Source organism: Myxocyprinus asiaticus, chromosome 44, assembly GCF_019703515.2.
Source record: "Myxocyprinus asiaticus isolate MX2 ecotype Aquarium Trade chromosome 44, UBuf_Myxa_2, whole genome shotgun sequence".
In the NCBI taxonomy this organism is placed as follows: Eukaryota; Metazoa; Chordata; class Actinopteri; order Cypriniformes; family Catostomidae; genus Myxocyprinus; species Myxocyprinus asiaticus.
Genome location: NC_059387.1, coordinates 33,630,057 through 33,644,703, shown reverse-complemented (window position 1 = coordinate 33,644,703; position 14,647 = coordinate 33,630,057). Strand labels below are relative to the sequence as shown.

At 37.7% G+C, this 14,647-nt stretch overlaps 1 protein-coding gene across 2 annotated transcripts in view; it reads right to left on the bottom strand.

Annotated features, from left to right (window-relative positions):
* Window positions 1-11,539, bottom strand: part of LOC127434581 (ankyrin repeat and fibronectin type-III domain-containing protein 1) — a 124,181-nt gene extending 112,642 nt beyond the window's left edge. For both annotated transcript variants that reach the window (XM_051687405.1, XM_051687406.1), the window contains exons 1-2: window positions 11,383-11,539; window positions 1,248-1,312 (exon numbers count right to left, since the gene is read on the bottom strand). Coding sequence is in view for 1 of the 2 variants with exons in the window: in XM_051687406.1 (XP_051543366.1) it covers window positions 1,248-1,252 (5 nt within the window). In the remaining variant the exon portion in view is untranslated. The remainder of the gene's footprint in view (window positions 1-1,247; window positions 1,313-11,382) is intronic.
* Between the last annotated feature and the right edge of the window lie 3,108 nt (window positions 11,540-14,647).

Sequence of the window (14,647 nt, the reverse complement as noted above, 5' to 3'; positions counted from 1 at the left end):
ACGCAATCGAGTCGCTCTCACTGCACTCTTAAACTACTTATATAGTTGTGTTTATCTGAATATATTGCATATAAATTAAAATATATTGTTTATCTACTTTAAATCAACAGTTTTATATTTCTGAAAGTTTTTAATTTGATTACATCATTCGCAGTGCTTCATGGGTATTGTAGTTCTTTCCCTCGTTAATGACGCAGTCTTGTACATTTCTGTCTTTTTGTCTGATTTTCAAATCCTTTTTTTGCTTTAAATCAAATTTTGTACTATTGTGATTCACCTCTGAGCTGGTTGGTTTGGTTCAGGGCTTACAACTCTGATTTTCTGACATCCCTGTGGGGCAAAAAGAATGAGACAAATACTTCCAGAACCAAAACGGCAGAAAAAGTGTTCAGGCATTGTAGTGCTCTATATCCAGAGAAACTATCAGCAAGCCATTCCTAAGTTGATTCCCCTGAAAAGTGCAAGCACTGTGGTACTATCAAAACATTGCTCTGTTTGTTTGAGCATCCTGGCCAGCCCAACATATCAACATTGGCTCAACCAATGGCATGAGTTTGGGGCGGGGCTAAATCCACCCAATAGCAGTTAGGGGGAGTGTTCAGGAAAGCCAAGTGAAAACAGTTATCATTTTTGCGTTTCTGTTTGGTGATGCATCACAGGTTGTGATGACACATTTCTGCCTTATTTAACAGTATAAATCAAGCCAACTTTTTTATATTTTCTTTTTTTGTTATTTAGTGTAACTTTATAGCATGCTTTTTGTTGTTATATTACCCAGCTTTTATTTTAAAACCGCTTGTTACCACAGATGTGATGAGGTTTATAATACAGCTGCTGAGAGAGTGATCGCACTCAATTTATTTCCTCTTAAGGAAAGTCGTGGAAACGTAATAATGGATTTTTTTATTTTCTTGATGGAGCAAACAGGCAAGCAAAAATAATATTTGCAGTGGTCTCTCATTTGCTGCTATAGACGTTTACCCTGCAATCGTTTACTTCCACATTACAAACCCTGAAATGTGACAAGACTCCATTGACTTATCGCTGGAATCGTGTTGCAACGTGCCTGGTGTCAATTAAATACAAGAAAAATCAATTCAGTTCATTTTTAAACACATTAAACAGAGAAGGGGTTTGAATACTTAAAATGGTACATTCAAGGGCTTTCAATCCTGATGGTTTTTTAACATAATGAATGTTGATGTGTGTGTAGATGATAATGAAAAGCAGTGAACATGAAGACTTACTCCATCAGTGCGTGTGTCCTGAATACATCAGCATATCATTCGGCTAACACCACAGCAGATCCATCCTGAGAGAAAGACAGAACGATACGGGTTACGATGTCTGCTGCTTTTCATTTTCACATGCAGGAAATGAGGAAACGGGCAGCAAATATTTCAAGAGCTGTTCCTCTTCACCTTTAAACACAATCTCCAGTGTGTCTCTTAATTGTTAGAAATCATTTTTGGTATCACTCTTCAAATTAAACAGATTAATTGCAGTGAACTAATTTGCTGAAGTGGAATTTTACAAGTTCAAACGTAGGGTTCATAACTTATTTATCAGTTTTCCACACATTTATTAGCTTAATTTATAAATGAATAAATATTTTTTTAATGTAATTAAATTAATTTACATTTTTTATAAATATATATATTAATTTAATATTTAAAACAAAATTGAATATAATTTTTATTTATTTTTTTATTGTAATAGCATCACTATCGAAGCTCATGGGTAAAGCTCATGAAAACATGTCCATGTCATATTTCACCCAGAAATAATAAAAATATATTTTTATTAAATTTACATTTTTACAAAATCATCCATTTCATTGTTTTTTTCACAAAAAAATAAAATAATAATAATTATAATAATTATTAATTATAATAACATGTCCAGGTCATATCTCACCCAGAAAAATAAAAAAATAATAAAAAATGAATTACATTTTGCATAAAGTAAATTATATATTAACATATTTTTTAATCATTAAGATGTTTGGAATTTTGAAATTATTTTCATGACAAATAAGTTCCCCCCAAAATTCTCATTACTGTATTGTATCTGAATGTTTGTTTAAAAAAAAATAAATAAAAAAAATAAAAAAACTTTATATATATATATATATAATAATAATAATAATATATAATTATTTTCTCATTAGTTTCTCATAAAGGCAATGGTTTTTTAAAAATTAAAATCAGTACAACAAATACTATGATGATGTGTAAATACTTAAGCAAGTACAATTTAAATTACATCCTTTTCTATAGTTATCACTTATTTTGCATATTACAGTAATGAGAATTTGGACAGGCAATGTGCTTAATTGCCATGAAAATGATGTAAAATTTTAAAAATTTTAATGTTCCTAAATTGGTTTTATTTCATTTATGCAGAAAAAAATATATATTCTTATTATTATTTTTATTTTATTTTATTTTTCTCTTGATTTTCAGGTGAACTGGGCATGTTCTTGACAAGTTTTGTGAGATTCACCCTCTTGGACATTTCCATGGATGTTGATTAGAAAATAAAGGAGCAAAAATCGCTTTTAATGGGGGGAGGGGGGGGGGTCACGGGTGTTGAGGTCACAAATATAATGGTCCCTTTTAGTCCTTTAAAACAGTAAAGGCGCTGAATGCAGTACATTTCTGAATAAAGGCTTGAAATGCGATTTGGTTTTAAAAGATCAATTTTTTTCACATAGAAGTTCACACAGTACAAGACAAACACTGTGTCTACATTGCTAGCAATTTCCCGTTTCAGTCATCTTTTCTTTCTTTTTTGTGCTGTCTCAAAGAAAATACGAATATAATTTGAATTTCTTTTCATCACTGATGTATCTGTTAAATGACAAGACTGTGTCAGCTGGCTAGCAAAAAGAAAATGCACAAAATAATTTACTGTCCTCAAGTTGCCCCTCATTGTGTTTTTTTCCTCCCAGTAGAATCTTAACACAATCTTTTCTTCAAGAACCCGAACACTGCTCTTTTATATACAAAAACAGTTCATATTGACCACTAATGTCAAGGTCCAAAGAAAAAAAAATCATTATTAATATACCATGAAAGTAATCCATACAACACAAAGCCCCAGAAAGCTTGGAATATAATGCACGAGTCATATGGACGACTGTTATGATGTCTTTATACTGAAACGTTAATAGTGCTTTATAATATTTGTCCTTTTTGAAGCTCGACAGCTCCTGCTCACTATAAACTTTTATTCTATGGAATAAAATATCTGTTTTTATGCTCCAAGAAAAAGTAACAGCATGTGGGTTTTGAACAACATAAATGTGAGTAAATGAGTGAGTAAAAGTACATTTTCCATTTTTAGGTGAACTACTCCTTTAACTGGGGGCTCAAAATAAAATGGTCTCTTTTAAAAGAAGAATTAATTATAGACCTAAAGAAATTATTTAGAAAATCTTAAATTGATTTGATTATTACCTAATAATATTTGCATTAAGAATATATAACACTGTCCTTGCCACAACCTAAAAACTCCATTGAAGTCACAAGTCCCAGGTCTTACCGTGTTCTAGTTTTAATCTGAGGGTGAAAACGCTCTACTTTGTGTTACAGATCGTTTTCTAAGACAATATCAAGTGAATTTTCTAAAAAGATTCTTCAGAAACTTACCAGATAACCGTACTGTGGCAGGGAGGAGGGTAGGGCCGGCTCGTGATGCTGCATACCCAGCCCCTAATCAGGCTAATCAAGCCCTCGAGAGGGATAAAGGCGACCAGAGGTGGCAGTTCCGGAGAGAGAGAGCTACGAGCAGCTGCCTGGCATGTGTTTGCGTTTGTCTTTTTGTTGAAGTTGAAGTTTATTATTAAATTATTATATATATTTTCAAGCTGGTTCTCGCCTCCTCCTTTCCATTGAACTTCGTTACATTGGTGTTGCAACCCGTGAAGGAGGAGGGATGCGCTGTCGTGGAGTCCTCGCCACTGCCATCCACCCAAAGGAGCAGCCGCGGCCATCCGCAAGGGGAGGAGGGGCTCGCTGCCGGCCACCTGGAGCGGTGGAGCCGCTGCCAGGGGCGAAGGAGTTCCCTACCAGCCGCCAATACGCAGCGGGGCGTTCCGTCCACCAGGGGTCGGAGGACTCACTCTGGTCTGCCCGGGGAGGAGCGGCTGTCATCTGCCAGAGGGTGGAGTGGTCGAGGACCGGACGGCGGCGTGTCAGAGAACCGGTGAGTATGTTTTTTTTTCTCTCTCTCTCTCTCACTCTCCCATTGTCACTCCGTGTTGGCCTTTCCCTCTCGTTTTTTTGTTGTTGTTGTTTTCCCTCCCCTTGTCACCCTCCCGGGTCCGAAGAGGCGGGGATGACCTGCCGGCAGGCGGGGCCGGGAAGGCACACCCCCACTGGAAAGGGGGGGGGTGTATGTCGTGCCCGGGGCAGGAGTGTGGCAGGAAGGAGGGCGGGGCCAGGTCGTGATGCTGCACACCCGGCCCCTAATCAGGCTAATCAAGCCCTCGAGAGGGATAAAGGCGACCGGAGGCGGCAGTTCTGGAGAGAGAGAGTTACGGGCAGCTGCCCGGCATGTGTCTGTGTTTGTCTTTTTTTTTAAGTTTATTATAAAATTATTATTTATATTGTCAAGCCGGTTCTCGCCACCTCCTTTCCATTGAACTTCGTTACACACATTCATTCAATTCCTTTACAATATACACACATTCGCTCTTTGTCTTGAGCCTGATTTGCTGAAAACGGCTCTGTTTTAATGTCAATTATTGGGGGGGACAATATGACCATATCTGATTATTGGGGAGGACTTGTCCCCCTCAGTGCAAATTGTTGTTTCAGCCCTGAATGGAAGTGAATGGGGCCAGTCAATTAACATTAAAATATTCACTGTTTCAAAAGCATAGCCACAAGGTGTAAACATTATACATACTAACATAATTTTAAGTGATTAATACCGCTAACAGAGTTCATGGCAACAAAGTTGTCATTTTGGATATAGGTAAATTTACACAAAGGTTAGTGAGTGATTTTATCACACTGAAATCATGTTAACACTCATATTGTTTACGTCTTGTGGCTACACTTTTGAAAAAGTATTTTAAGTTTGCAGATTGACCCCATTCACTTCCACTGTAAGTGCCTCACTGTAACCCAGATTTGTGCTTTTCGAGTCGAAATGGTTTTTCGTGGTAATCAAAATTATGCTACAAATGCTGTCGATTGAGCTTAACTTATATTGAACTTGTAATCCTCCAAAGTAAAGCAGTGGATATGTTATCTGGAATATATGTGAATCATCATGCATTACTTTTCCTTTAAGTTAATATCGACTAAATTATTACATCGGATCTTTTGTCCGACAGTGTATATAATGAAAACTGGCTCCTCAGGGCTTTCCATTATTATTACACTACTCCAGCGTCTCTACAAGTTCAAACACAGTCACACCCCGACATGTGCAGATGCTCTTTGCCAGACCAAATCTTCATCATCATATGCGTTACAAATCTGTCATTCAGATGATCGGCCGCATTAACCTTGCGCTAATATTTACAGGATAATGTCATTCATGAGTCACCGGCCTGACAACTCTTCATAACCCTCCACGCTCACTTTCCCTGCGCACACCGATTTTATGAGTCACTTTACTGAATGTTAGGCAGGAATAAAAGAGTATACTTCACAATCTGTGTCATGATTCACAAACAGAATGAGTGGAGGAAATGACACACGTCATATCAGCTCATTTCCTGTGGAACTGGACAAATGCATCTCAATTCAATGTCACCCACTCACACACTTTGTGCTCCATTTAACTCACGAGCGACAATAACAGCCCTTTCCTTCAGTCACTATAATGGCTGTATGTGTGTGTATGTGTGTGTAAGCATCCTTTTCCTGACCACGTTATACACAGGACACACCTTACCATCTGACTTCCCCAAATCCTCAACCTGCCATTTCACTGAACCACAGACACACACTAACTACATAATTTACATTTAGTCATTTGCATGTAAATGGGGACGTATCATTGAAACCTACTGTTTTTATATAAAGCTAATTAGGTCAATGACGTGATGCTTTGTCCAGATCTATTTATAATCATATAATTATTTGCAATTCACACAACAATTTCTTGAATACACCTCTTCTATGACGAACATGTTTCCAATGACTGAGTTTAAAGTCATTTTGATATTTTTTCTGGGGTTTAAAGTCAAAATGTCATGTGGTGTAACCGTCCGAAGACTGTAAAAAAAGCTAAGAACCTTGAAAAAACAAATGTTGAGTAGTGCAGAGTAATATATTATTATTAAAATATGTTTTATATTTTAAAAACTTTTGCACACCAAATCAAAGTCAGGTGGTGTAACCAACATATACATAACCGGAGAGAACCCCTCAAGACTTTTTGTGAAGTAAAAAAAAAAATGCGTTTTTTGTCAAATCATTAAATAACAATATTTTGACATTTTTATGAAAAGGACATTTTGTTCAGGTCATGTGGCGTAACCCTGAGGAAATGTCTAGATATTCTTGACGTAAAAAATTATTATATATTTTTGTAAAGGAATAAAAAAAAATCCACCTTGAAAAATATGTTTGAAAACTTTTTTTAAATTAATAAGTTATAATACACTCTTGTGCATTCAAGGCGAAATGATGGTATTTCATAAAAAAAATGAAATAAAAAAAATGGTACTCTGAAAAACATGACTAGCCGCACATTTTTGCACACAGTTTTCTAAGTAAATCTTACTGGTATAATATTAAGTAACATCTAATTCATGACATAATATTGATTAAAGTAAGAGTAAATTAACTTCAATATTCAGTAAATACAGTAACTTTTACTTACAAGTTACTATTATAGTTCCTAATTTAATTATATTAGTTACATATAATAGTTACTGTAACATGACATTCATAGTACTTTAATAAACATAGTAGAGGTAGACCGATATATCGGTTTTACCGATTAATCGGTACCGATAGTTGCTTTTTGGAACTATCAGTAAGTGGCAAAAATCTATACGACAGTTGCAGATCTTTTTTATTTCTACGTGTTCATCAGTGGTCAGCGCTGAAGGATTCTACAGAACTGTATAACAGCTGCCTTTAGAAGTTAAATAAAAATGTCACTGAATGACAAAATGTATCCATATTTCTATCCTCACTTCAATGCAAATTTGGTTATGATGTGATAAATCAAGTAGGAAATCTTCATTGTTTTTTGGTTATTATTGGGATGTTGGATTCACAATTAATAGCATCTGGGATTTTATTCATTTTGGACTTTTGTTGCTTCCATGACGGGCATAGACATAGTCATATATATATATATATATATTATTATTATTATTATTATTATTTTATCCCCTTTTCTCCCAATTTGGAATGCCCAATTCCCACTACATAGTAGGTCCTCGTGGTGGCGCAGTTACTCACCTCAATCCGGGTGGTGGAGGACAAGTCTCAGTTGCCTCCACTTCTGAGACAGTCAATCTGCGCAACTTATCACGTGACTCGTTGTGCATGACACCGCAGAGACTCACAGCATGTGGAGGCTCATGCTACTCTCCACGATCCACGCACAACTCACCACACACCCCATTGAGAGCGAGAACCACTAATCACGACCACGAGGAGGTTACCCCATGTGACTCTACCCTCCCTAGCAACCGGGCCAATTTGGTTGCTTAGGAGACCTGGCTGGAGTCACTCAGCATGCCCTGGGATTCGAACTTGTGACTCCAGGGGAGGTAGTCAGCGTCAGTACTCGCTGAGATACCCAGACCCCATCTTTTCTGCTATATTTACCTCACCACAAAATAATTTCAGCATAGAGTGCTTAAAAAAAACATTTTGCATGGACTCAAGTATTACATTTGTTCAAACTTGACACATGAGTTTTAAACTAGATTATTTGCATCTAATTTTTGTCACTTCAGACAACCTTAATTGTCAATCACCCAATTACTACAGACTAACCCAAACCTAACCCAACTCAGTCAAACCAAGTGACTTATAACTTGAAGTGAGTAATTGTTTTTGTAATTGAGGGTGTACCCGAAAGGATTTTTTTTTGTTTTTGTTTTTTTTTTTTTGTAAGATTTAGCAAACTTCTGGGAACAAACAAACACATGTAAACACACATTTGTGCTAACACAAACTCTCACAGAGACCCTTCAGAACAGCGTGACTCAACACGTGGCCCACGGGCCACATGCGGCCCTCGAGCGATCTTTTGCGGCCCGCATTATGATATAATCATCAGAAATATATTTATCAGCAGCATATCAAATCTTTATGAATTGTGAGGTGTCATATTCATGAGGATTCTCTACATTGCTGAATCACATTAAAGAGGGGATTCAACTGCAAGAGGATGTTATACAAATAAATAAATAAAAACAACAAATAATAGCATGGCTGATGTTATGAGAGCGGCGGTCGGTCTGCGTACGCATTCATGCACAGTACATGTGTGCTCATGCACGGTCTGTCAGTCAAACATGCGCGCTTACAATCTCACTTGAGAGTTACTCAACATGGCGTAAATCTGTCCATCTCTTGAATAGCTCATCAGAGATATGTACTCGTCATGACAACAGTATTTACAGGAAAAAATAACCGTTTTTCCAGCAGTGACGGCATTGAGACACCTTCACGCAAATGCTTTTTAGTGATCAACTTTTGCGCAAAATGCTAAGGGACAAATCTTTATGACTTGTCACTGAAGGACTTTTGATGCAAATTTTGGATATATCGCTCTTGTTTATGAACACATCTCTGGTGTATGAGATGTTGAACACTCATGGTTTGTGTTAGTTGACAATCACAGTGACAACAGAACTGATCCATATCAGAAAATCAAACTGTTACACCCCTTATGTTTAAAATAATCACTAAAAGGGACAGTTCACCCAAAAAATGAACATTCTCTCATCATTTACTCACCCTCATGCCATCCCAGATGTGTATGACTTTCTTCTGCAGAACACAAATTAAGTTTTTAAGAATATTTCAGCTCTGTAGGTCCATACAATGCCAGTGAATGGTGGCCTGAACTTTGAAGCTCCAAAAAGCACATCAAGGCAGCACAGAAGTAATCTATAAGACTCTGGTGGTTTAATCCATGTGTTAAGAAGCGATATGATAGGTGTGGGTGAGCAACAGATCAATATTTAAGTCCTTTTATACTATAAATCTCCACTTTCACTTTCACATCTGTAAGCCACATGTGAAGCCTGTTTAGTTTCACTTTTTACATCTGAAAGTGAAAGTGGAGATTTATAATAAAAAAAGCCAAAAACGTAAACATTGATCTGTCTCTCATCCACAGAGCTGAGATATTTTTTCTAAATAATCTTAATTTGTCTTCAGCAGAAGAAAGAAAGTTATACACATCTGGGACGGCATGAAGGTGAGAAAATTATGAGAGAATTTTCATTTTTAGGTGAACTATACTGTTAACTAACATTCTTCCTATATAGACAGCTCTGGAAAGAATGAAGAGACCACTGCAAATTTTTTCTCTGGATTTACTATTTATAGGTGTGTATTTGAGTAAAATGAACATTTTTGTTTTATTCTATAAAGTACTGACAACATTTCTCCCAAATTCCCCCACACAAATGGTCATTAAGAGCATTTATTTGCAGAAAATGACAACTGGTCAAAATAACACAAAAGATGCAGTGTTTTCAGACCTCGAATAATGCAAAGAAAACAAGTTCATATTCATTTTTAAACAACACAATACTAATGTTTTAACTTAGGAAGAGTTCAGAAATCAATATTTGGTGGAATAACCCTGATTTTCAATCACAGCTTTCATGCGTCTTGGCATGCTCTCTACCAGTCTTTCACATTGCTGTTGGGTGACTTTATGCCACTCCTGGTGCAAAAATTCAAGCAGCTCGGCTTTGTTTGATGGCTTGTTGCCATTCATCTTCCTCTTGATCACATTCCAGAGGTTTTCAATGGGGTTCAGGTCTGGAGATTGGGCTGGACATGACAAGTCATCACCGATCCTCCACCAAATTTCACAGTGGGTGTGAGACACTGTGGGTTGAAGGCCTCTCCAGGTCTCCATCTAAGCATTAGACGACCAGGTGGAGATCAGGGATGATCTGGGGGTGCTTCAGCAAGGCTGGAATCGGGCAGATTTCGTCATTGCGAAGGAAGCATGAATCAAGCCATGTACAAGGAAGAAAACTAGCTTCCTTCTGCTCTGACAATGTTCCCCAACTCTGAGGATTGGTTTTTCCAGCAGGTCAATGCTCCATGCCACACAGCCAGGTCAATCAAGGTGTGGATGGAGGACCACCGGATCAAGACCCTGTCAAGGCCAGCCCAATCTCCAGACCTGAACCCCATTGAAAACCTCTGAAATGTGATCAAGAGGAAGATGGATGGCCACAAGCCATCAAACAAAGCCGAGCTGCTTGAATTTTTGCACCAGGAGTGGCATAAAGTCACCCAACAGCAATGTGAAAGACTGGTAGAGAGCATGCCAAGACACATGAAAGCTGTGATTGAAAATCAGGATTATTCCACCAAATATTGATTTCTGAACTCTTCCTAAGTTAAAACATTAGTATTGTGTTGTTTAGAAATGAATATGAACTTGTTTTCTTTGCATTATTCGAGGTCTGAAAACACGGCATCTTTTTTGTTATTTTGACCAGTTGTCATTTTCTGCAAATAAATGCTCTAAATGACAATATTTGTATTTGGAATTTGGGAGAAATGTTGTCAGTACTTTATAGAATAAAAAAAAAGTTAATTTTACTCAAACACATACCTTTAAATAGTAAAACAAGAGAAACAGATCATTTTGCAGTGGCCTCTTAATTTTTTCCAGATATATATATATATATATATATATATATATATATATATATATATATATATATATATATATATATTAAAATTTAAGAGAGCTGCCCTCGAGGGTACAGGGATCCAGCTTTGCGGACCTTTCTGAAGTTGAGTAGCCCTGGTTCAGAATATACCAAATACATTTTAAAAAAAGGTCACAAAGGAGCTAAACAAAGTAACATTTAAACAAGTGATTGTTACTTTGCCACATTTACATCGTGAGAAGTATCAGTACATGAACTTTACCCAAAACCAGCCGTGTAAATGTGCAAATTTGATAGTTTGTAACAGTGACTCAAGGCGACATCTGATCGCCATGACAACCGCAGAGCACAAGCGCGCAAAACAAAAACCAAAGATCAACTTTAGCAAACCAATCTCAGTTTACTAACAGATAGCCGCTGGAAAAAAGGTCAGTTGGTTACATGCATGTCTCAAACACACACACACACACATACACACATACACACATACATACATACACACATACATACACACGCGCGCGTACCTTCAACACAAAGGGGTGTCCGTGAGAGTTACACACACAAACTCCAAACTCTTCAATCAAAGTGTGATAGTTTTTCAACTCTTCCAGTGTTCTGGGCTGTTGTTGAGTTCCTCTGAGTATCTTCTGCTTTCCATCGATCTCGCTGGCCACTCACTGCTGGCTCTGTCTCTAAACATAGTGAACTGCCCACTTAAACAACGTTTTTGCATCACAGACGCGTTTCGAGTAAAGGACTTTCAAGGCGAGTCAGTCCACTCGACGGCCGTCTTTGGAACGCTCCAGGGAGGCGAGACAAGCGATGTGTGTGTACAGTTCACATCTATTTGAATGGAGAAAGACCGAAATCTCCAACACGGTTGTTAAAGATTACAATCAAATAAAATATTTCAAATCATCAGTAAAATCTCACAAAAATAGTTTCGTAAATTGTGCTTCTTCCGCTCAGATCACGCTAAAAAAAGTCAAGCAGGTCCAGCTAATGCCAGAGATAATTTACCAGAGTCGAACCACTAGCATGAAAATGAGGAACAGTATGGCGGGTGTAGAAAAGGAAGTCCCGCCTTACAGATGAACCAGCCTGAATATATACTATATATATATATATATATATATATATATATATATATATATATATATATATATATATATACACTATATTGCCAAAAGTATTCGCTCACCCATCCAAATAATTGAATTCAGGTGTTCCAATCACTTCCATGGCCACAGGTGTATAAAATGAAGCACCTAGGCATGCAGACTGCTTCTACAAACATTTGTGAAAGAATGGGCCGCTCTCAGGAGCTCAGTGAATTCCAGTGTGGTACTGTGATAGGATGCCACCTGTGCAACAAGTCCAGTCGTGAAATTTCCTCACTACTAAATATTCCACAGTCAACTGTCAGTGGTATTATAACAAAGTGGAAGCGATTGGGAATGACAGCAACTCAGCCACGAAGTGGTAGGTCACGTAAAATGACAGAGCGGGGTCAGCGTATGCTGACGCGCATAGTGCGCAGAGGTCGCCAACTTTCTGCAGAGTCAATCGCTACAGACCTCCAAAGTTCATGTGGCCTTCAGATTAGCTCAAGAACAGTGCGTAGAGAGCTTCATGGAATGGGTTTCCATGGCCGAGCAGCTGCATCCAAGCCATACATCACCAAGTGCAATGCAAAGTGTCAGATGCAGTGGTGTAAAGCACGCCGCCACTGGACTCTAGAGCAGTGGAGACGCGTTCTCTGGAGTGACGAATCACGCTTCTCCATCTGGCAATCTGATGGACGAGTCTGGGTTTGGCGGTTGCCAGGAGAACGGTACTTGTCTGACTGCATTGTGCCAACTGTGAAGTTTGGTGGAGGGGGATTATGGTGTGGGGTTGTTTTTCAGGAGCTGGGCTTGGCCCCTTAGTTCCAGTGAAAGGAACTCTGAATGCTTCAGCATACCAAGAGATTTTGGACAATTCCATGCTTCCAACTTTGTGGGAACAGTTTGGGGATGGCCCCTTCCTGTTCCAACATGACTGCGCACCAGTGCACAAAGCAAGGTCCATAAAGACATGGATGAGCGAGTTTGGTGTGGAAGAACTTGACTGGCCTGCACAGAGTCCTGACCTCAACCCGATAGAGCACCTTTGGGATGAATTTGAGCGAAGACTGTGAGCCAGGTCTTCTCGTCCAACATCAGTGTCTGACCTCACAAATGCGCTTCTGGAAGAATGGTCAAAAATTCCCATAAACACACTCCTAAACCTTGTGGAAAGCCTTCCCAGAAGAGTTGAAGCTGTTATAGCTGCAAAGGGTGGGCCGACGTCATATTAAACCCTATGGATTAAGAATGGGATGTCACTTAAGTTCATATGCGTCTAAAGGCAGATGAGCGAATACTTTTGGCAATATAGTGTGTGTGTATATATATATATATATTATTGTTATTTTTTTTTTTTTTTTTTTTTTTTTTTTTGCCATGATCTGAGCTAAAGAACCACAATTAATGATAACATTGCTGTCCGATTTTACTGCTGATTTTAAATATGTCATATCTCATATCAAATGTCCAGGGTTGGGGAGTAACGGAATACATGTAACTGGATTATGTATTTAAAATACAAAATATAAGTAACTATATTCCACTATTATTCTGTATTCTGATAATCCAGTTGATAATCAGAATACTGTTACATTAAAAAAGTATTTTGATTACTGAAGAGATTACTTTGAATTTTATTGTCATTTGTTTCATTTAATATTTAGTCTGTTCAGTTGGAAAACATTTAGCCATATAAATGATGCGATCCGAGGAGTGTTTGAACAGGAGTGAAACACTTTCTTATGATGTGTTTCATTCATGCAAGTTTACACTGTTGTGAGTGAAAAGGTGGATATGACGTCATTGATGAACTTTCCCTTGAGAGCTTAATAGAATAGCTACATAATGTTTCTACAGCTTAACAAAAACTGTTAGAAACGCTTTGACGAAAAATAAATCCAATACATACATGATTGCATGACTTGTCCATGTTTTTTTATGCGGTTAGGTTATTTTTACAAGAAATGCTAACCAATGTAGCCTTTAACATCGTATAGAAAGCTACAAATATGATATGTTCTGCGTCATTCTATGAACAGAATCCACATACGATCAGAGAAGCAATTTAAAGCATGTATTCTGTATCTGTAGTGGAATGCATTTTAAAAATAACCCTCCCAACCCTGCATATCATGACAGGCCATTAAAAGAAAAGAAAGTGGTCGGAGATTGCTGCCGGACTCAATGTATATGGTAAGGAACCATTAAATATACAACAACGATTATGAGTAGCCAGGTTTTATTTAATATTTATACTACTGTTGCAGACAGTGATAAGGCTCAGAACAAAGTCAAAGGCAGTCGTTAAGTGTGACACATTCCCTCCGTTTTTAATCAGTAAATGTGACAGGCTCACTGACTAGGAGGGCAAGATTAGCAAAAACAGTCATTAAGTGTGACAAGTGTTCGGTACTTACAGCACCTTTAAAAATGAGAGCTTTAATATTCAGACCCGACCACACCTGACCAATTAGAGACGACTTTCGGTTGGCTAAACCCCGCCTATTTATACACAGTTGCCTTAGGTTACTTGCCGTCCTACTCTGTTTTTTTTTTTTCTGTTTTTTTAACACAAGCAAAGTCTTTCTCATTCATGAATCTGTTCCGCATCTCTCGTTTCTAAGTGTAAAAAAAAATGTTAATGTCTTTATTGTTTTTATTTGATGTGACTGGTCCCAGTGAG